The sequence below is a fragment of the Pelobates fuscus genome, chromosome 10 (assembly GCF_036172605.1).
Source record: "Pelobates fuscus isolate aPelFus1 chromosome 10, aPelFus1.pri, whole genome shotgun sequence".
NCBI lineage: Eukaryota > Metazoa > Chordata > Amphibia > Anura > Pelobatidae > Pelobates > Pelobates fuscus.
Window position 1 is genome coordinate 45,288,013 of NC_086326.1, and position 24,765 is coordinate 45,312,777.

Here is a 24,765-nt window from a genome sequence, read left to right on the forward strand (position 1 = left end):
GGCCAGTGTAGGCTTTTAGACTTGTGCAAAAGAGTCCTTTAGCTGAAATACTAAACATTACATTTATTCTCAAAAGTGGACCACTAGGCAACCCCTCCTACGAGAATGATGTAAACGCTCCAACGTAAAACAGTCTTAAAATTTTCACAGAGATCAAATCCAAATATTATACAAATATATGAAACAAACCAAGAACATGTTATGTACAAAAAAGTAACAGAATCAATAACCAAACAAGTCAATTTCACAATGAACAGTTTATTGCTTGAAGTCAGGGAACCAGAGAGCCCGGGTTGTCTAAAGGTGATTAAGACATAACCATCAGTGGACCTTTTATTTACATGAACACAATTATGACGGTTTGATCACAAAAGACATGGCAAAATAACATGGCGGAGCATCTTTCTTTGTTTCTGCAAAATCTGCTGAAACCAAAATTGTATTGCCCAGAAGACAAATTCTGTAAGTGGACACATAATCATTCTGAACGTAGTGATTTATACCAAAAAAATCGAGCATCAATCTAATGCCATTGCTTAGTCCATGAACTCGGTAGTGTTCTAAATGAAATCAATAAAAGAAACATTTGTGTTTCATCAACAGACTCTCTAATCACCTTTTAATGTTGTATTCTAGGGTAGGGTCACATCCGCAGTATTAGGTAACAGATATGACTAATAGCAAACAGCTGAAAGATTTTCCTTCCTAAAACTTTTAAAAAGTAGAAGTCCATGTGAAAGTATTTGTATCAGAAACAGACTACGTCTATGATATGCCTCCCAATTCATTAATGTGTATATAAACTACTTGGCACCATGATAACAGTAACAAAATGACAGACAAAAAACATTTTTACAAAATTCTTAAAAGATACACCCAAGCCTATCTATAAACTTCACATTCAGTCCTTAATATCACATAGAAATAAGTTATTATAAGAGTAACAAAGTGAAAACTGCAAAGATATACGGATTTTATTGACTATGGTATATCTTTATCGAGGATAACAACACAAAGATTATATCAGTTTTGGTTGCTGATGTACATTTATCTAAAACTGCTACTCCTGAATGCTTGTTACTGATATGGGGCTCAAGCCCCATATTGGAAGGAATACTTAGCACAGGTTTTGGTAAGATTTATAAATTATTTTAAAAAGTATATATCTATATATAGATTTCTATTTATATATGTATGTGTATATAGATATATTTATTACCTATTACATATATTTATATATACACATACATACAATTGCACACATTACATATCAAAAGCAGCTGCTGTGTGATTCAAAACCATGTTTATGGCAGTGTAGTAAATAAGAGGGAAACAGGAAATATTTTGACAAAGGAAACGGGGGTGATAGAATCTGGGGTTTTAGCTAAAGTGTGATAGCCATTAGCCCTTCATAATGGCTATTGATCTGAATAGGTTGTTAAAGATGAACATGATTATTGCACTTCAGTGGCTACAGCCCTAGCTCTATCTATTCTAACATAAGGGTCACAAGGCCTTGGTCAACAATACACTTAAAAACAATCGATGTCTTGACTACTCTTAAGAATAACCAAGTGGCACTGCTTCATCACATTTGCATTACCAGACATTGTGCCTTTATGGCTTCATTAGCGTTTCAGTCTTAAAAAAAACCTATAAAAAAAAAAAAAAAGCTGCAAAAGAGTGTATAGTGATAAGACGGCTCCTTTATATTCCATATTCAGTGGTAGAGGCAGCTTTGCAGAGGTCTAATTCCCTGCATCCCATAAGGGGTAACCCACCCCCCCCCTCCAGGACCACATCAGTCTAGGGCATAGCTATGTCTGAAAATACGCACACAGTTATTCTGCCGAGATGCTCTATGCAGATATTAGTCTCCCATTTGTGCTGTAACTTTACATGGAAACAAAAAGAAGTCTTTCGATATGTACAGTCTGCTAATATTTTGGCAACACAACGGTGAAAAAACCCCAACAAAACAAATAAAAAATATAAAAACAAAAAATGCATGCGCGTATAAATATACATGTATATATACATATGCATATACACATACAAACACACATGTGAATCTATATAGATATATCTATATACATGCACATTTAAACACATAATACATACAAATATATATTTAGATGTATATATATTTTAACACGCATACATTGAGAGAGATGGATATATCTAGATATATCTATACATAGAAACACACATATATATATATATCCACATTTCCATTGGGAATTAAATGACTACAAAAAAAAGTGAGGTATGTGAGACTTGTGGGGATACTGAAGCCTATAGTGGACGATCCTTATTTTTACAAATGTCGCTATAAGAAGTTGAGTCCATGAGCCCAGCGGTGAAATGAACAGATAATGCTGCTCACTGACTCTCTCACAAAGTTGTCTCCCGATAGATCTTTTCAATGTGCTGGCATCTTTTCCCTGTTGAACAGAGGAGTTTCATTTTCTATTAGCATAAAATGAAAGCACAGGAAACTGTAGGACAATTAATATGTAAATGACAAAACATATACACACAAAAAAAAAATTACGGTAACAAAATTTAAGAAAAAAAGAAAGAAATTTGATATTTACCACTACATCACTGCACGACACAACACTTGTGTGATTGAGCATTAGCTTTACCTGCCCCAGTGGCTATTCGGAAGGACAGGAAGACCGGCTGCACAGAGAGGAAGAGTGAAGTGATTTAATTACATTGAAATCAGAAAAATGTCACTATGACACAACCTATTACCACATCACTACAAAATAAGACAATACCAAGCATGCAGGTCATTACAGATGTAGCTGGAATTTGTTCCCTTCCCACCAGCAACAAACAGAATCATTATGTAAATAAAGAATCTAACAGTGAAGGATGATTGGCTGAAAAATACTTGGCCAATCAAATGTAGCCATGGGCTCCTGAGCTTGGATTTCCGAATTTGGTACAAATATGGCCACTGGACAAACGTTATCCCCAATTACAGGCAGCATTTCTCCTCTAATTGGGAATTTTCTGTGCTACCGGTAAGAGCTACTTCATGTAGGAAAGAGCTAACTAAAATGTACTAAGATAAAAGCAACCTTATTTTGGGGTAGATTGTGTATCTGATTTGTCGTAATTCTAGTCTTGCACGCAGAAACTAAAAGTAATGTTTCTTTCTTGCCTCGTTTCATGAAATCTATAAGTAACTACTAACTTGAGGCTCCAGTTATTTACTTAATGAAGTCCTTGCTTAACTGTCAGTCTAAGCATTATTGTTTTTACTTTTAATAGGGATGCCTCCATGGCAGCATTATGTCTTATGCAAGCTGACATTCTGTGGTGCTACCACTTGAAAATGTGAACCTATAAAGATTATGCCAAAATCCTCCAAAATAAAAACAACACAATAATTTGCAGTATATGTAATATATTACCATCAGGTCAAAGCTGCAAATATCAAGGAATAAATGAATCATAAGAAAGTTAGAAGTGCAACATTTTTACCTTCCCTTTTAAATATTTTCAAAGAAATATAAATTAGCTACTTAAGGTAAACATAACCACTGCAGAGAGAGATATATTATAGGACTTTTGAAAAGAAACTATAGCTCCAAACAAAAAAAATATTTAAAAACAAGACAGACAATAGGATGATTTGCATCTGCCCACATTCTTGGAGCCAGTGTAATAAGGCAGGTTGGATGCATCTATAAGAAACTTTGCAGTGGTATCAGGCAGCAAAGCCGAACGTTAAAAATGTGCACACTTGGATTGTCATATTATAGTATTATTTCACGTTCATTGCTAAATCTGAGGGATGCTGGTATAATAGGCTCAGGGGAGCATTCTATAGGCTTCACTAAACTCACGACCTTGACCTTCAATGTTGAGTTACTTATATACTGCTGTATATGTTTGATGTAGGATCTCATTGCATTGTTACAGAAAACATTTCATTTGCAAGCTATACACAATTTCAATTTCATAATTGGTTGAGAAAGCAATGTTGTTATAAGAGATCTTACAAAGCAACACATGAGTTCTACCTCACCTTATGGTCCCCCATGCAGATATTTGGCCCAATGCTGTCATACAACACTATTCGCTCATCATTTTCAGACTATTAAAAAAAGAAAAGACAGACAAAAAAAAAAAAAAAACACTTAATGGTGGCAGAAGTAAGAGCAATACAGAGTTTATAAGAATTTTATGGAGGAATATTATGGGGGAGCACCGATTTGACCTCAATTATAAGAGTGCAAATACTAGTCCAATGAATATCTAGATCCTCCTCTTTAGGCTCCTCTGGGTTATTCTTGATGTAGATACGAAAACACATTTTATACATGGCAGTTTAACACATACAATTTGACTAAGATTCCTTGAAAGATGCTAAGCTGTACACGTCTCACGGCAGCCCAATGAGGTATGTCTAAAAGTAGAGGCTGCACAAAGTGTTACCTGTTATGGTACTTTTTAGCAGTAAACCAAAATGTTTAAATGTCTATCTGTTCCTGTCCAAATTAGTAAAATTGAATTGCGTATATACGCTGAAGTAATTAAGTCTGACACACGGAGTTCAGGTTAAAATAACTTCGAGAAAATTTATTGGCAAGTGATTAAAAAGCGGGCGCGCAGGCCCTTTTAAGAGGCATTTTGCGTCATCATTGATTATTAGAATATCAGCAAATAAACATCATTAATTGGATTAATTGTTAAGTGTCGGGATTAGTGTCCACCTATCAATATTACTAATTGGCTCAAAAACTAAGTGGTTAGTCCCGTGCCCACCCACCAAGAGGTGGGATTGTTCTGGACACGGGTGGGGACAAGGGGGTCTTGAACGTCATTTTACACGGTCAGTGATCTCAGGTCTCGTGGCCAGGTGCAAGGTCTCTTATGAATAGAACATTTCATTACTACTGTGTTCTCATGGCCTTCAAATTATACTATGTTGCAAGTTAAGGAAAAGTCAGCAATTCCTGTGTTAATCATGTCTTTATAGAAAATACAGTCTTTGTCTATTGTATTAGATGTGCTGGGAAATTCTGTCATGTAAGGTAGTTTTAAAATGAACAAGTTAGGTTATGAGGACAAAATGGAGGATTGAAGAAGTCAGGTTAGGAGGACAAAATGGAGGATTGTCACAGTATGAAGTTAAAATGGAGTTAGTGCAATAATTCAATACAAGTACAATAAAGATTTTTAATAATCCCACATCATTACCTATAAGTGCAAAGGCATTTAAAAAAGTATTGAGCAGCATATCAGAGAAGAAGATTCAGTGTTCATAATGGACTTTTTCAAGATATACAAGTCTCACTTTGAAGACTGATTACTACAACATAGTAATATCTGCCTTCTGTACAAGTTAAATGTATAAGACTTGAACTACACACTTGAGTTATTACTATTATTTATAAAGCGCCAACAAGTTCCGTAGCGCTGTAGAATGGGTGGACTAGCAGAAACTTATTTGTAACCAGACAAGTCGGACACACAGGAACAGAGGGATTGAGGGCCCTGTTCAATGTACTTACATGCTAGAGGCAGTGGGGTATAGTGACTTAAAAAGTAAGGGTAGGGTAGAAATGTAGGTTGCGAGGATAATATTCACTGAAGGCTTAGTGTTTTGTTTTGATGACCGTCTCAGGAGAGGAATCAGGGTGCAAAGTAAGTTTTCAATGATTTTTTGAAGGAGTGGAGATTGGGTGAGAGTCTAACAGAGAGGGGAAGGGCATTCCATAGGAATGGTACAGCCCTAGAGAAGTCTTTAAGGCGAGCATGAGAGGTAGGAGTACGAACAAAGGTTAGACGCAGGTCTCCGGCAGAGCGTAGGGGCCTAGATTTGTAAGCAAGTGTCAGGATCTTAAATTTAGTCCTATATCTTACGGGAAGCCAATGGAGGGACTGATAAAGGGGGAGGCGTAGGAGGTGCGGGTGGACAGGAAGATTAGCCTCGCTGCCGCATTCGTTATAGACTGTAACTTACTGTAATTATATGTAATTATAGACTGTAATCTTATTTATAATTAACATTATTATGGGATGCACTTCACAGGCAGGGCAAATGTAATAAATATATATTTATGAACAGATTGAATTTTTATCCTGCAATCACTAGAATTTACAGTGGTCCATCTGAACAGGATTTTAAAGTTTGTTTTTTGTGTCAAATCTTTTATTTCGGTAAATTAGCAATTTAAAAGTATTTCTGAATAGGCGTGAATCCAACAATGTGTCAATACCACGCTGCGATCCAATCTGAAATGTTAAGCGCAAATCTTATAACTATTACAGAAGGCAAATTGTACTATGTTGTAGTAATCAGTCTGCACCAATTAAAAATATATATACTGGCACAGCCAGCTTGTAGACTTCTGTCTGGCATGACATTATGGGAAATGTAGTTTCCTAGTATCTCAGGTTCCAAGGTCAGAACTCAGTAGTACAGATCTATGCACACATTGTGTTGTGGCCCAATGCTGACAGGTCAGTACATTAATAATATTTTTTTATTTTCAACCATTGAGGCGTAATTGCATCATTTGGGATTAACGACAATAGGGGGTGGGAGAGAAAAACGTAATTCTTCTTCATAGGAAAATGTACAGTTCCCAGAATGACAACTTGTATATATAGAGATGACAGGCCAAATATTATTAAATATCAGCAATGATTTCTCTTTGTAATCAGTCAGGTTTGAATGAACAAGAAGTGTAATATATACATCAGCGTTTGGACTAAAAACTAAATTATTTTAATACATTAGGCAAGCTTAAGGTCAGATATACTTTATATTATGGTTGTCTGCCAAAACGACATAAAAAAACATAACCTTCTGTATTGTATGCATGAACACTTTTCAATATTTCAAGATCATAATGACACTTCCAATGCAAGTGGAAACGCATTCATCAAAAAGAGACTTGATAATTTACAAAGGCAGCATAAAATTGTGGATTTCCAAGTGTATAATCTTTAGACAGATAAACAAATTACAGCGCTGCACAAGCAGGGATGGTGCACACTTGGATGAGCATTCATTACTGCACGCTATCAGTCGTCAACCTGACTCGAAAGCAGTGGGCAACCTTTGGTGTTTTAGGGCTCAGCAAGCATAAAATAACATGATGGCGAGCTAACCGAGCATAGCATGATAGATGGTGTTGCATGAAAGCTGTTTACAGCCCCATGTCTGTACAATCTGTAATACCTAGTATGTGCAGCGCGACATGCTGTGTGCTAATTTGCGAACCCCATCCGTTTTCAGAGCAGAGACAACATAGTGCACATTAGATACAATCTTAGCTTTGGAATAAAATCTAAGCAAAGTCAGCATTAAAAGGAGGAAAAATCATCAATTAGTGCCTCTGATTAAAAGCTACTTATAGTAAAATGTGTGAAAGAATGTGATCTTTAAATAAAGATCTTCAATTAATAATAAAAGAAAAAAAGAAAATATATATGCGTATATAGATACATCAGGGCTTAAACGTTTGAGTCTTATGCTACTAGCCAAACTAAAGCACTCACCACGGGATTAATTTATACCTGTCAGACAAGTGGTAATTGGAAATATAAATAGTTACATAGCTGAAAAGAGATATGCGTCCATCTAGCTCAGCCTTTCTCACATCTGTTTTCGCTGTTGATCCAAAAGAAAACAAAAACCCAGTTTGGGGTGCTTCCAGTTTTGGAACAAATTAGGCAAAAAATCCTTCTTGACCCCAAAATGGCAGTCAGATCTGTCCTTGGATTAAGAAGCTATTACCCCACTAATTAAAAGTTATATCCCTGAACATTATGTTTTTGCAAATATTTATCCAATTGCTGTTTAGACATCTTTACAGAGGCTAATAAAACCACATCTTCAGGCAGAGAATTCCACATCCTTATAGTTCTTACTATAAAAAAAGCCTTTAATTTGCCTTAGACTAAATCTCCTTTCTTCCAGTCTAAATGTGTGACTGTGTCTCCTTTGTATAGTCCTGTTTATTAAGTTATATTAAAAAAAAAAAAAAGGAAAAAAAAAAAAAAGGAAAATGACTTTCAGGGGCTAATTCTCTATTCACTCAACTGTAGTGAATTCATTATTAATTAGCAAAATGTCAGGTAAAATAGCCATGCTGTGACTAATGTGGAAATAGACGTTTGATCTAAATCAGCAGTTTTTGCCATTTGGCTTACAATTCACTAAAATGTGTTGTTAAAGAAAAAGACTCACTTTGCTTATAGTGATAAATCAAAGGTGCCCGAAATGTAGATCCTTTCGATTTGCAACTCCAGTGATGCCTTACCAACCTCTAGAAGCAACATGCAAGTTGTAGTTCCTAAACAACAAGGAATCTGGCATTTGGGGACCTGTGGTTTAAATTATTTGCAATGTTCCAATTTACTTTCTAGTAAACTTGATGGAAATATTTGCACATGTGGCATGGTTAAATACAATATTAATGTAATATAGTGCGATATCAGTGAAAAGATGGAAGCTTAGACTAAAATATAATCTAAACAGTGAAAATAAGAAAATAAATAAAAAAATGTGATCATACTCTGCCCAGATTCTAACATCACATGAACAATAGAAATCTTTGTTGCATTTTAAAAAAAAATCCACAAAAATGTTAAAGTTGATGTCCAATAGCATACTGTAATATTATCTGATTTCATATTTGATATGTTTACTATTATATTTCCTTTGGGTATGTCATTTTACATGTTTCCAACTATGTTGTGAGGTTGGATATTGCGGACACTCAAAACTTTATAAAACAAAGATTGTCAAAAAAAATAATACACAAGATATTTACTAGAAATGTCATACATTTTATGGTTTAAATACAGATAATAAACTGAATTATAATGGGACTAGTAGTTAATAAATATATGCAGTAACACAAAGTGTACATTGGATGTCCTTGGCACAGATCACAGAGGGCTAAATTGTGTCCCATGGGGATCCTTACCTTCAAAAGAAGTTCTTTAGCAGTGTGTGACATAAGAATTCGATCGCACCAAGATGGACATCGTGTATTCATGTATTGCTTTCCCTGACTGCTGTCTTCACTGTATGGATAACTAGAAAACAGTCAATGTAAATACATGTCAAGAAAGTGGGAAAAAAACCATGCCCTTGAGCAGATACATTGATCAAATACTTGGTTAGAATTTCTGGCTGAATTATATAGAAAGGACATCATGACAAAAGAGTAAAAGGATGACAATTCTTAACCCAAAGGATTTGAATGTTTTAATATATACATAAACAAGACATATACACAGGGCTTAAATTTTTAAGTGCTACCAAACAGGTCTTCTACAAGGAAATACATGGAACCAGGCATACAAGAAACAAATATGCTGTCTGCAAAATAAGAGCAAAAAATATGATAAAACTTCAAAGGTGAGAGGAGACAAAAAGACTCCATGTACCCAATGATAGAAGATACAAAATAGGAGACTCTAAATCCCGGAGGAAATCTGAACATAAATTACAAAATTACGCCATAGCAAGTGTTCACTAAGATAGAAGTTTATTCGGCACAAGATCAAACAGAGGGGGGTGGGGAGGGGCCAAAAAAACTGTGCGTTTCGGACATCTGGGACCATAGACATAGGATTCGCCATTCCTATTGATCTAATGCTGAATAATCTTCTATTTGATTTTAGTGAGCGTTTGCTGTGGGTTATTTTGTTAATTATGTTCAGGTCTACAACAACCTCAGAAGGCCCATGACAATCACCAAAGGTAAATTTCTACTTGCAGGGATAGATTTATACTCTATGAGGGTATAAACAGATTGTGCAGCAAATGTTAAAACCAGTAGTTGAATATAGGGATGTTATATACCCATCTGTTACCTCTAGCACCTTTATTTCCATCCCGTAACTTGAAAAATAAAATAGGGTGAGCAGCTTTCTCCTACAGAGCGCCATGTACTTGGTATAAACTGCTGGAGAATATCAAATCTGCCACCAGTGTGAAGTCCCTGAAAACATCTGCATCTACAGTGCCCTCTACTAATATTGGCACTGGTGGTATATAAACCCAAGAATCTCTATTCAATCTTTACGCACACATTTGCTGAAAATGTCATTACACAATATAAAGATGACCTTTTTTTTTTTTTTTTTTAAATCTTTATTTATAAGTTCATGCATGTCTATTTGATATAACATACTTATAGGGTATATGCTTGTATGGTTATACAGACAAAAATTACTTGCCAGTGGTACAAATATACAATGATCAATGAGGTATTCCATACCAGGTTACACAAGACTGATCTAGCCAATTCAATTATGAACAGTAATGGGGGTTCATCCTTCAATATACATTAGTTTACTATCCTTGTCTTGTGAGGTAAGGACAATCGGTCTCTCTCGAGGATATGTCTTCGGCCTCTGTTCCAGCTCAGATGCTAGTTGCGATCCACGTGGAGACCTTTCCTTATCTTTGTGTATCAATATACTCTATACCTTTGCGGCCTGTGGCCTTGTATCTTTGTCTTATACACCCTATCATGACATGAACAATTTTATGATATGACCCGAGAGTGGGTTGGGGTGAAAAAGTAGAGAAGTGTGGGAGGAGAAGAGAAGGGAGGGGAGAGGGTGGGAGGGAGGGGAGAGGGTGGGAGGGAGGGGTAGTACAGGGTTGCGTTCATGCGGAATGGGCATCCATGAGATCGGGGTGGCCGGCACCGGTGGCCATCTCCAAAACGTGTGTTCCTGAAAATTCGTCACTGTGTCTATGTCATTCTCAGCTGTCAGTATAGTCCTCCCACGGTTCCCATGTTTTGACGAATTGGGGATATGTGTCCCTTATTTGTGCTGTCAATTTATCCATAAGGTGTGCCTCTTTGATGTTGTGGATGACTTTTCCTATTTGTGGCATGTCTGTTTGTAGCCAGGTATGCGCCAAGGCTCGCCTTGCGGCCAGGGATATTTTGTTGAACAATCTTTGTTCTTTGTTGGTCAGGCCGTCAACTGGTCTGGCTATCAGGAAGGACCATGGGTCCGGGGTCAGTGTTTTGTGTAGTACTTCTGTCATAAGGCGGGCTATTCCTTCCCAGTATGTCATTGCCTTGGGACACGTCCACCACATGTGTAGGTACGTACCCTTCTCCCCGCACCCCCTCCAGCATGTGTCAATGGGTGTTTTACCCATGCGGTACAGTTTAACCGGTGTGGTGTACCACCGCATAAGAGTTTTGTAGCATTGTTCTTGATGGAGTACACAGATGGATGTTTTTGCTGCTGCTTCCCAGATATCTTGCCACTCTCCCCCCTCTAGTGTTTGTTGTAGATCGGTTTCCCATTGTGTGACATAGGCGGGAGTGTATGTCTTGTCTGTTGGTGCGCTTAATTGGGTGTAGAGGAGGGTGATTAGGCCGGTACGTGGCCCTTCGGATATGCACAATTTTTCAAAGAATGTTGGTCTGATATGGGCGGCCTCCCTCACCTGTGTCTTACCCGCAAAGTCCCTGAGCTGAATATATCTGAAGTGGTCCTTTGTGGTTAATGGGGCCAAGGTGGCGAGGTTTTCGAAGGTTCTGAGAGTACCTGCCTGGTATAGCTGGTGATATCTTTGGATGCCCGTGTTCTCTATTCCCTGAAAATCTCTAGCTGTCAGGCCAGGTGGAAAGGCGTTATTGCGTAGGTACGGTGTTAGGGGTGAGATGGGGTGAGTTAAGGCGTGTTTGTGTGCCGTGGCGTCCCAGATCCTGATCGAGTTCAGGATTGCTGGGCAGGTCGTAGAGAGAACCGGTCTGTCCAGCTTGGGGACCCAGATCCAATATTGCGGTAGGTCCGTGTTCATGATCATCGTTTCTAGATCGACCCATCGGTGGGTGTCAGGTGGCGAATGCCACTCTATTATTTGCGCTAATTGTGCGGATAGGTAGTAGGCGTGGAGATGGGGTAGCCCGAGACCGCCCCTGCTTTTGGGTGTATACAGGGTTTGTCTCGCTATCCTGTGCCTCTTCCCTGCCCATATGAAGTCGTCTATTGCTGTTTGAATTGGTTTTAGGTCTCCTTTAGTGACCCGTACCGGTAGGGCTTGGAAGAGGAACAGGAGGCGCGGCAAGATATTCATCTTGACGCTGTGTAGTCTGCCTATCCATGAGATGGGTTTTTCATGCCATTTGGTAATGTCTTTGATCAGTGTGGTTATCAGTCTTTTATGGTTTTCCGCATACAGGTCCTTAGGGTCGGGGGGGAGTGCCACTCCTAGGTATTTAATTGGGCGGCTGCTAATGTTCAGTGGGTATGTGTTGGCCAGCCATGCGATGTCTGAGTCTGGGAGTCCGATGGGCATGCCCACCGATTTGTCAACATTTATCTTGTACCCTGAGACGCGGTTATATTCGTCGAGTAGATCAAGAAGGTTTGGCACTGAGTCTTTCGGGTTGGTGAGGGTCAGCATGATGTCATCGGCGTAGGCCGAAACTTTAAACTCCTCTGACGCTACCCTGACTCCTCGGATCCCCGGGTGTTCCCTAATGAGCCGCAAGAGCGGTTCCAATGCTAATATGAATAGGAGGGGGGACAGGGGGCATCCCTGTCGCGTGCCGTTTTTAAGGGCAAAGGGGCGTTGTGTTGTTCCTGGTACTAGTGTTTGTGCTCTGGGGTTCGCATATAGGGCCTGGATCGCGTTGATAAATGTGTCTGGTAGGTGCATGTCGCGCAGTAATGTGAAGAGAAAGGGCCAGAGGACCCGATCAAACGCCTTCTCCGCGTCCAGAGAGAGGATCAGAGAAGGCGTCTGTTTCTCGCCCGTCCTCCATATGAGGTCCACCGCTCTTCGTGTGTTCTCATATAGCTGTCGCGTGGGGACGAAGCCCACTTGGTCGGGGTGTATACATGCTGTGAGGAGCGGGTTCAGCCGGTTGGCTAGTAGTTTTGCGTAAGCTTTGAGGTCAAAATTTATTAGGGATATGGGCCGGTAATTGGTGATGCTGGTGGTATCCTTATCAGGTTTGGGGATTAGGGTGATGTCTGCTGTCGAGAGGTCTTGGTGTGGCATGTCGCCTTGTGTCCAGCATTTGTACATGTTGGTTAGGTATGGCATTAATTCGTCCTTGAATGTCTTGTAGTATGTGCCGTCAAATCCATCAGGGCCTGGGGCTTTGTTCCCCTTAAGCCCTGCGACAGCCGCAACTACTTCGTCCATTTCTATTGCGTTTCCCAGGGGCTCTGTCAGGTCTGTGGCAAGTTTCGGGAGTCGGGCCCTGGCTAGGAATGCCTGAAGCTCCGACATGTACTCGGTATTGGACTCTGTCAGGGTGGGGGAGTGGTTGTATAGTTGTGCATAGAACTGTGTGAATTCATCGTTCACCTCACTGGGGTTGGTAAGGACCGTTCCTTGTGCGTTTTTGACGATGATTGTCGTGGTTTTATGTGCTCTAGGTCGTAGGGCTCTTGCGAGAAGGGTGTCCATTTTGTTGGACTTCTCGTAGAAGAGTCTTTTGGTGTGGCGCATGTCATTGCTGACCTCGTCCACCATCAGCTCTCTGATCATCCGTCTTAGTTCCTGTAAATCTCTATATGTTGTGGGTGTAGCGTTTTGTTTATGTTGCTGCTCTGTTCTGCGTAATTGCTTGAGTAGGTCCGTAAGCTTATCGTATTTCTGCTTCTTGTGTTGTGTAGCTAGCTTAATAAGAAGGCCTCTGATAACGGGCTTATGGGCCGCCCATAGGGTTGTGGGCGATATGTCCGGGGTGTCGTTGGTTTGGAAATATTGTGTTAGTTCGCGTCTAACACTCTCTTGGACCTGTAGGTTCTTAAGAAGGGAGGGGTTCATTCTCCACTTCCATGGTGTGCGTGCGCCCGCAGTTTTAAGGGTTATTTCAATATCTGCGTGGTCTGACCAGGAGATTAGGTTAATCGCAGAATTTTTGACCCACTGCATGCCCAATTTGTTGGTGAGAAATAGGTCGATGCGCGAGTAGGTGGCATGGGAGGCGGAGTAGAACGTGTAATCACGTGTACTCGGGTGGTGGATACGCCAGGGATCTAGTAGTCCCGTGTTGAGTATGAAGTTGTTTAGGAGTTTGTCCTGTCCCCCTCTGTATTGTGATCGTGGGAGGTGTTGCCCGCCTCCCCGGTCCATCGCTGGACAGGGTGTCGCATTAAGGTCCCCCCCTAGTATCACTATGCCCCTTGGGAGGGTGGAGATCCTTGTCTCGAGTTCTGCCCAGAACCCTGGTGTGGGAGTGTTCGGGGCATATACGTTAATTAAATGATATGTGTTGGAGTGAATTGTGCCTGACAGGACCACGTACCGGCCCTCTGTATCAGTTTGTATATTTGTGATCTGTATGGGGCATTTTTTATGGATGAGTATCTCTACTCCGTTTTTCTTCCATGGGGCTCGGGATGCGAATGCCCTTGTATATACGTGATCAGTTAAGGCTATGTGAGAGCCGTTAGGTATGTGGGTTTCTTGTACGAATGTGACGTCTGCCCTCTGTCGTCGCACTTCTCTAAGAAGTAGTCTTCGTTTGTTGGGTATATTTAACCCATTCACGTTCAGTGAGGTTATCTTTAGGTCCATGTCTGTGTGTGGGATATGGTGCGTCCGCTTACCTGACCTATGGCGAGGTGTCAGTCTATCTCGCGCTCAGGTCGAAACCGGTGCCGTCCACCCCAGCTGATGCGTCCTCAGGTGCCAATCTCCTCTAAGTCGCTTGTGTATGCGTGCGGAACGGGGGGAAGGGGAGGGTGGAGAGATTGAAGAGGGTAGGTAGAAAGAGGAGGTTGTAGTGAAAATACAACCTACGAAGAAGCAAATGAATAATTAATTAAAACAGTACAATATGCAGTGTGAACCAACCAAGTTCACAATGAGCGTAATATAGTGAAACAATAAATTAAATTTAATTTATCCGGGTCTTACCAGTCGCCAGGAGCTATAGGGGGTGGGCATCCACCGCGCTGAGGGTATCTCCTCTAACGGGGGGGAAACTCAGCCGATAAGCACCCTGCCGAGGCTCGGCCAAAGAATAAACAACCTGTGTCTGCTGAGTATCTCGGGGGGGGGGGGGGATGGGTCGTCCACTCGTATATTCCTTGCCTGAGCAAGCCCTTTGCGCTCTGCGTTACTACGCCTTATTTCGGTTTTCTGGTCTGGGGGGGGGATACCTCAGTCGAAGCTTGGAGTAAACCGCTTATGTATTATGGTGGAGGGGTGGCGTCAGGGAGTGTGCTGCCTTGTGCGGGTTCAGAAGTCCCCCGGGTTCTGGCTATGTACACCACCCATGTTTTGTCTGCTAAGTTGCGGCTAACAGGGATCCTGATTTCTGCCCTCCGGGAGAGTGCGGTCATGCAGTATGGGGGTGGGGAAGAGGCACCCTTGTAATGTTTGGTAACGTCCATTCCTTTCTCTTATCCTTACATTCCGGTCTCCGATTTAGGCGGGAGCACCAGGTCACCTGACCCGAAATTCCCGCTCTTCGGACAGCGGTCTATTGTAGTTACTGGACACTGTCCTGCCTTCCCGCCCCATTCTTCCCTGTAAGCTTGCATTTCCCTCCCTCCCATAAATGCAGTTTATTTTTATTTCAGTTATTATTATTGTTTTTCAATTTTTTGTCTTTTTATGCGTTTTTCAATATTATCATTGGTTTTTTTTTTTTTTTCCCCCTCCTGTTGCTTCTTACCCCCCTTTCTTGTCCCAGTTATGGCCTATCACAATGTGTGGTAACGTATTGCCTGGGGCCCCGTTGGTCGCCCCCTCCCACCCATGTTTCTTTAGTTAGTGGACCCCACTTGTCACCCTCCCATACACCCCCTGCCTCAGCCTCAACCCCCGAGGCCAAAATGTGACCTCAAAACCCCTTTAACTTGCTCTAACCGTGAGCGATTAAATTGCATTTAATAAAATGGTTGCTATGATGCGTATGCAAGTCCAGAGTCAGTTAATACATTACTGGTTTGCTACAGTCCGATCACTCAGTCCACTTGGGAGTCGCGATCTTCCCAGCTAGCTGGCAATGGTGGCAGGTCCGTGGTGCCCGTCACCGGGAGTTGTAGATCCTCTGGGAGCAGTATATCCAGATCTTTTAGAAAGTCTCGGACATTTGTTGAAGGTAGCAGTATGGATGGTGAGGGCCCATGAAAGACGATGATCTTGAAGGGGTACCCCCAGGCGAATCTGATTCCCTTCTGGCGCAGCAGATCTGTGACTGGTTTCCATGCCCGCCTTCTGAGGAGGGTTGCAGGCGCGATGTCTTGGTACAGTTGCAGTTCGGCGTCTTCATGCTGGAACGGTTTTGTTCTGCTCTGTTTAAGTATGGCTTCCTTTGTCTGGAAATAGTGCCATCTTACAATGACGTCCCTTGGCGGACTGGACTTCGGGCCTTTGGCCCTGAGGGCTCTATGTGCTCTGTCAATCAGCCAGAGATAATCCGGTATGTTAGGCAGGTGCTGTTGGAAAGTTTGTAGTAGTACCTGTTCCAGGTCTTCGTCCCTCACAGCTTCTGGTAGGCCTCTAACACGTAGATTATTGCGTCTTGACCGGTTAGATATATCCTCCAGTTCGATCTCTAGGTCAGTAATTTTTTGTTTGAGGGTGTTGGTGGCCTTAGCGGTGTCGTTCTGCGCAGTGACCATCTGGGCTACTCTGCGCTCCGTTTCGGTTGTTCGGGCCCCAATGGCGGCAATCTCTGCCTTCACTTCCGCCGCTGTGCGGCTAATTTCAGCTGCGAGATATCCTTTTACCTCCGCCAGCGATTTAAGGATGGCGCGGGAAGAGGCCTCTGGGGCTGTTAGTGCGGCAGTGGAGGCTGCTTCAGGCTGGTGTGTTTCACTGGGGCCCGTGTCGGTGGCAGTGCCACGAGGCGACGGTCTCTGGGCCGTGAACATCTCCGCCACTGATGGCGCTTCCTTTTGGCCCTTTTTGGCGGGTTTGCGGCTGGACATCCGCGATCGGTGCGGGCTGGCAGCTTAGGGTTCGCTGGGCTGAGTCTGGGCGAGTTTGGATCAGGTTGGTGCTGATTATAGTGCTAGTTTACGAGCCTCTGGTGCGGAGCTCCGGCTTTAGGCGGCCATCTCTGTCGGCAGTCAGACCACGCCCCTAAAGATGACCTTTTATTCTCTCTAAAGCATCATCATGTTTTACAAGCATTGTTTCTTTAACATTTTATAGGTTAACTGGCTGTTAAGGACATCTGAAGTGTTCCATTAGCCACACTTCACTTTAGTGATGTCATGCTGTACTTATGATGTCACGTTTTATATGTTCCAATATGAGTCTTCTCCTATAATACCTGCTAAGGTTGAAGGATACATGACAAGGGATTTGAGACCATACAGAATCCCTCCAGAGCTTTCAAATTTCAAGGTCAATGCTGGTGGACTCTCCTCTCCAGTTCACCTCACCAGTTTTCTATGGGGTTCAAGTCAGAGGACTGGGATGACCATGGCAGGACTTTGATTTTGTGGTCAGTAAACCATATTTGTGTTGATATTGATGCGTGTTTTGGATTATTGTCCTGCTGGAAGATCTAACCATGGCCAATTGTAAGCTAACTGGTATTGAGACCATGGTGTCATGTATTCCAACAACATTCTTAGGTCCTCTGGCAGAAATCTATCCCCAAAACATTAAAGAGCCACCACCATATTCAACTGTGGGCATGAGGTACTTTTCCATATGGCTACCTTTCTGTGTCTGCCAAATCCACCTCTTGTGTTTATTGCCAAAAAGCTCTATTTTGGTTTCACCTGACCATAGAACCTGATCCCATTTGAAGTTCCAGTAATGTCGATCAAATTAAAGAGGATTTGTTTTATTTTTGGATGAGAGTAGAGGATTTTTTTCTTGAAACCCTTACAAACAACTTGTGGTGATGTAGGTTATGTGGGATTGTAGTTTTAGGGCCTTTCTGATCCCAACATGCAACTAACTTCTGCAATTCTCCAGCTGTGATCTTTGGAGATTTGTTGGCCACTAGAACCATTCACTTCACAGAGTATTGTGACAAAATAGACGCATGTCCTCTTCCATGCTGATTTATAACATTTCCAATTGACATCAACATCTTAATTATTGCCCTAATTGTGGAAATGGGCATTTTCAATGCTTTTGCTATTTTCTTATAGCCAGTTGCCATTTTGTGAAGCTCAACAACCTTTTGCCACACATCACAGCTATATTTTCCTTTGTATTACCTATTGTGATGAATGAGTAAGGGAATTCAGCCTATGTGCTACCTCATATTTATACATCTGTAAAACATGAAGTCACGGTTGAAAAATTCCCTGTTCATTGTCACCCAGGCGTACTAAAATGTTTTAAATATCAATGTATTTATACAATTGTGCATATTTCATAAAGATGTTTTGGTGATAAACCTGTGTTGTGTTTGCAATAGTTTGATATCCACGAGAGCAGAGTATTTCTGTCTATATATATATATATTTTTTTTTAACAAAAGATCAATAGGATTAACAATAAAGACAAACTTCCCCAGCCTTCTAGTGGAGGGCACTGTATATACCGTCAATCATATGTCAACTGCACTCATTGTTAATTTAACATGTATATATAATTGTATTGTATATTTTTCCTATTATAATTATATCATCGTGTTTTGTATGTTCTGTCCAGGACATACTTGAAAAATAAATCTCAATATAGCCTTCCTGGCAAACATTATTTATGTTATAAAATATATATATACGTACACACAAATACATATAAATACATTTTTTACAGACTACTTGGCAAAATAACATAGTGAGCAGGGATGATTGCCTTTACTAAACAATGCCCATGTGCAACACTTTTAAATTCATTCAGACATCATGTGCTCGCATTCGTGTTCCATCTACTATGCAATTAGACTAGATTAAGTATTGAGTTACAAGACCTGAGAAAAGCAAGTACTGGTTTAGCATTATTGACAAATTATCAGTTACTCCGTAGTGGATTTAGAAAAAGAAAAAAAAAAAGTTATCTTGTGTTTCCAGAGAAGCCATTTATTACGGCCCTTGACATACGTGCATCTAATATCGCATGCAAATCGAAGCTAACCTGTATCCCTTCAATATCCAACGGATGGGAAACTGTATTATGCTTTTACATATTTACAATGCCTTTCTGCATGAATTAAACGTTTATATTACTACACAAATTATATATGTATATATTTTAAATTCGGAATTTTATAAAACCCCAATTTAATACTGGGGCAAAAATGAATTTTGAAAGATAATCTGAGCAATTGCTAAATATCTGCTTTAAAACAAGGCAGACATTAGAAAATACTAAAAAGCGGAACCATCACCTAGGCATAAGTCCATATTACTCATGTATAGTTTATAGCCCAAATCATTTTCTAACACATCCTTTGTGCCCAGCAAAGAGAGAAGAGGAGAAACACACCCTCGATTGCACTGTGCCCTGGCTGTGCCAGGATTGAGCCGGATTGTGATGTCAATTGTCAAATCTTTAATAAACATTTAAAAGAAAATAGCATGACAAATGATTAACACAAACTGTATGTGATTTTCTTTTTTCCCCAGAAAACATGTAACATACAGTAGGAATACAATATAAAAAACTGGACAAAAACAGATATATAAACACAATAGTTGCTCGCCATAATGTCAAATATTATTACTTTTATTATTATTATTACTATTACTCTTCTTAACCATCCCCATAGCTGATTTCATAGTTCATTTATGACAATATTCATTGCTATAGTTTATTATAAAAAATCATATGGGACATTGGAGAAGGCGAGGAGAGTTACTTATCTATGCCGTATACTATGTGCTTATTTAACATCCCTATTACTCAGAGAAGAGAACCCTTGTATGAGATTTTCAATGCTTTAATCATTGGTTTAATTCCCAGAGAAGTGATAGTACCCATTTAAAGACGTCCAGCCACATTGAAGCCCTGGCCAGCTCTCAGGGATAAGGGTGATGTGGATGTACATGTCGTCCCAAAAGTGAAATTTGCAAAGGAAGCAGAATTGATTGCATGAGAACCTCCACTGTTTTCTATCTTGAGTTTTGCATGCAAGGATTCCTTCTGCTATAATTTTGCAATTACTGACTGAGCAAATCCAGGTAAGGTTTCTCTTTTTTTCCCCTCTTACTTTAACTCTAATATAAATGCAATTTTACATGTTCTTGGTTTTAATGAAAATAAATGCACTGGCGCTTCAACAGAAACTTATTTACCACCCTGCTTGGTGTGATAATATAACAGCATTCCTCCAAATGGGTTTACAAGCTACGCCAATATTAAATAGACATTAGCCGTGGCAGGGAGCCAAGTACACTGTATTGAGTTGTATTCAAGAAACCCTTGGAAGCTGTACCTTTTCCACCTCATCAAACCTCACAGGCTCATTCTCAAAACACATTATGGGAATTCAATTTGCTACTTCACTGCAATAGAAGCCCGCACAGTGTCTCAGGTCTATGAAAAGCATTCCGTACAGATAGTCCCTCTTAATGTTCTTCTATTTTCACAAGGCAAGAAACCAAATGTGTTTTTTTTTGGTCTTTGTAAGATACTGAATTGAACACATTTGTATAATTTTAGTATAAAAGAAAAAAACACTTTTTCTGCTTGAGTAGGCTATTGCTATGTCTATCCGCATTGTATATTAAATGCAATGTGTCTTATAAAGGTTACTGTAGGTGGTGTAATATGTATACACATACATGTAATATGTATACACCTCTAGCACCTGTATACATTCAGTAACATTGTGTAGATGGGAAATAAGGATTTAAATATCCTGCCTCCCAATCCTGCTGGGAAGTGTATATTAAAGGGACACTCAATTGCCCAATTACACAATAAATAAAAATCACTGTTTAGTAGATAAACTTCCATTTTTTTATTGGGGTATATTTAAAAACCTTTTGCAAAACCTGCAGTTACCGTCTGCTGCCTTTGCAAGTCCTTCCCTTATAACCCCACCCAGACTTTCAGTGGCTGTCCAATTACAGACTTCCCAATGCAGCTCAGTGATAACTTTTTGCAAAGCAGGTGCCCTGGGCAACTGCTGTGCCTGCAGTTTAGCTCCACTGAGCTAACCAAAACCAGGAAGTAACAGGACCTGTTGTCTGCTTGAAAGTCAGGGGTGCTTTGTTCTGCTAAAATATGCACTTTTTACAAAATGAAAAAAAGAGGACACTCTCTACACATAAAGCTTTTCAGCAAGCTAATGTGCTTTAGGGGTCTGGAGTGTCTCCTTAATTGTAATATTTAACATGCATACGTTTTTAAAATAAAATAAAATTTTAAAAAAAGTCGGCATAAAAAGTGCCTAGACCATGGGTGTCCAACCTTTTGACTTCCCTGGGCCGCATTGAGCGCAGAGGAATTGTCTTGGGCACGCATCAAACAAATAACAGATTATAGATAATGTATAGTAATATATCTTTAAAAGCCCTTTTCTTAATTTTGATATTTCAATTGTTTAGTAGATAACTCCCTTATTTGTTATCCTTGTGTGGGATTGGCATATTTAAGGATATTAAATTAGGGAGCTATCTGCTAAACACATACACATGTGTATACGTATGCACACATAACCACAGATACACACACACACACACCTATACACACCTAATCACCGACACACACATACAATCACACACCGATACGCACAATCACAAATACACGCACACACAAAATCACAGACCCACACACACAATCAATCACATACATACACAATCAATCGAAGGCCCCCCACACACACATACACAGATATACCCACACACACACCCACAATCACATACCTATATACACAATCACATACATACACACACACACAAAATCACATACATACACACATAAAATCACACACCTATACACACAATCACATACATACAAACACAATCACAGACACACACATAATCACAAACGTGCACACACACAATCACAAACATGGCCACAGATCTCTGCCCCCCTTACACACACAGCCAATCACTGAATAAAACACACAAAAATCCCATGCACACACATTTAATACTAAAGAGGTCTACCCAGCCTCCCTGATGAAGCCGTGAACACGGCGAAACGCGTCATCACGCAAATCACGCACTACCGGAAACTCCTCCTCCCAGAAGTCTGGACCCAAGACAGCAGCGACAGTATCGGCTGAAAACTGAGGGACTTGGCGACACCCCAAAGTATATACGGCCTGTTATATTTTATCGTGTACTGTATGCAGAGGAAGGTGAAGTACCTGTGCAGAGTTGGGCATTAAATATGTGAATGGAAATTATTCGTCCGTGCAGTCCTTTTCCTTAAGGAAATATTTGAAGAAGCTGATACAGTTAGAGCAGGCTTTTTCTGCTCTATCTTTGTGAGTGTAATCTTTTGTATTATACTATCAATTGGTTTTTTAAACAGATTTACATTATTATTGCTTTTTTGTGTCTCTCCCTTTCATATGTTTACTGCCATTGGAGAGGACACATATATGTATGTATGTATAAGTTCTCTTTTTTTTTTTTTTAACACATTGAGTGCACTTTATATCACTTTGCACTTTATTACAATTTGCACTTGTTGCACTTTAGAAATTTGGTCTTAAAGACACAGCGCACCTTTATTCGGAGTTGTTTTGTACACACTTATGAATGTCTGCCCCGTGTCAGCTCGCCCAGCGTCAGCCCGCCCAGTGTCATTTAAGGTAAGAATTCCACCCAGCCCAGTATTCCTTCATTCCTCTCTCCTCCCAGAATTCCTTTACTCCTCTTTCCTCCATGTATTCTTTTACTCCTCTCTCCTTCAGTATTCTCCCATTCCTCTCTCCCCTAGTGTTAAGCTAACCCTTTCTTTTCTCCAATATCACTCCGTCTCTTTCTTCATTTGTCACGCCATCTATCTTCCCAGAGTCGCTCTATTTATTTCCTCACCTCCCTCCATCTCCCCACTAGCGTATCTCTCTTACACAGACCTCCATTACAGCTGTTTTGAAACGTAACAATGTACACCATAATGAGAGAACGTATCTCTACTTATCTAGAGCGGCATTGTTACTATACACAAGCCAACCGGTGTGATTCTGTACTTCCATATTTTGTTGTCAACATGAGCCAAAAACTTACAGACCAAGAGTGGACAAAGGAAAATAGTTGGCTCTATAAATAGCACACACAAAAGGGCTGAATGATCTTTTATCTCACCTCCCTCATTATAAAGGAAGCATACACCATTAGCATTATCGACTGGTCATCTCACACTACAATCCAACACTGAACTTGCAGATTTTAGCCTAAATTTTCAACTCACTACAATTCACTGTTAAGTGAATAAATTCCAAAGTATAGGAATTGTTCAATTGTTTAATCCAGATTTTTTTACATTTGTATTTCTAAATAAATTATTAGATATGACTAGTGAATATTTTGGGGATATGTCTTTTCTGCAATCTACCACCTACATTTCTCCTTATTATTATCGCCTCCCCCTAACCTTATCAACTAAACTTTGACATTTGGTGTCAGTGCATTTGTGGATCAAGTAATTGGCTGCCTTACACTGACTTGGCATATTGATCTAAGTGCAATATCTAATTTATTTTGATAAATGCTCCATGTAGTTCCCTATAGTTCTCACAAGAGCAGGGGTTTGACTTTTGGTTGAAGTGAGGCTTGCTTGCATAGTGACATATAGTGTTCATGGGAGTAGCTGGTATTTCTTCTAACTACCAAATAAGTGCAAGAGGGAAATTAGAGTATCCATATGATATGAATTTATTTTTTACTTATCTACAGATAATTGTGTATGTATATATATATATATATAAATATATATATATATATATATATATATATATATATATATATATATATATATATAGTATGTATTTTTTTTATTTTTTCTGTGTACTATCAGTAGAAATCTGTGATATACCCCCCAAAAATAATAATTCTAAAAGCTGTTAACAGAACAGTGCCTTTGGTGAAATCTGTAGTAAAGTTTTCTCTTTACTCAAAGATTGAGCAAAATCCTTATTAAAGAAAAATAGTATCCTCTACAGTCAGGTAGTGAGACCTGTTTAAAAGTGTTCTAATCTTTTTCCTCCAAGACTGATACAAAATCCTTCTTACACTAAAGGGACACTATAGTCACCAGAACAACTACAGCTTAGTGAGTTTGTTCTGGTGAGTAGAATCATTACCTTCAGGAATTTTGCTGTAAACACTGTCTTTTCAGAGAAAATGCAGTGTTTACATTACAGCCTAGTGATAACTTCACTGACCACTCCTCAGATGGCTGTAAGAGATCCTTCCTGGGTCATGGCTGCCTAAAATGCATCCAAACATTCAGTATCTCCTCCCTCTGCATGCAGACACTGAACTTTCCTCATAGAGATTCATTGATTCAATTCATCTCTATGAGGAGATGCTGATTGGCCAGGGCTGTGTTTGAATCATGCTGGCTCTGCCCCTGATCTGCCTCCTTGTTAGTCTCAGCCAATCCTATGGATAAGCACTATGATTGGATCAGGCCACCAAATCTGATGATGTCAGCAGACTGCTTGTTTTTCTCTGTGGCAAACAGCATGTAGATCTACAGCTTCAAGTAATTGCCCTCCCCCCGCCCCTTCCCCCCCCCCCCCCCCCCCGAGAATCTCCCCTGCCGGCTAATGCAGGGCTGGCATTGTCCAAGTGCCAGCCCTGCAATGTGCCTTCACAGACCGGAGGGGATATCAGTGATCTCCCTCCCCGGTCCGCAAGCACAGTGCTGGAAGCCAGCAGGGAAGGGAGAGAGAACCTGGG

At 40.3% G+C, this 24,765-nt stretch overlaps 1 protein-coding gene across 2 annotated transcripts in view; it reads right to left on the reverse strand.

The window, feature by feature from the left end:
- Positions 1-242: 242 nt before the first annotated feature.
- Positions 243-24,765, reverse strand: part of INPP5A (inositol polyphosphate-5-phosphatase A) — a 474,649-nt gene continuing 450,126 nt past the window's right edge. The window contains exons 13-16 of one of the 2 annotated variants that reach the window (XM_063433731.1): positions 8,964-9,075; positions 4,046-4,114; positions 2,649-2,685; positions 243-2,444 (exon numbers count right to left, since the gene is read on the reverse strand). In XM_063433731.1, coding sequence (XP_063289801.1) covers positions 2,395-2,444; positions 2,649-2,685; positions 4,046-4,114; positions 8,964-9,075 — 268 coding nt within the window. In that variant the 3' untranslated portion in view covers positions 243-2,394. Of the gene's footprint in view, positions 2,445-2,597; positions 2,686-4,045; positions 4,115-8,963; positions 9,076-24,765 lie in introns of both variants that reach the window. The other variant, XM_063433732.1, reaches the window with a different exon arrangement.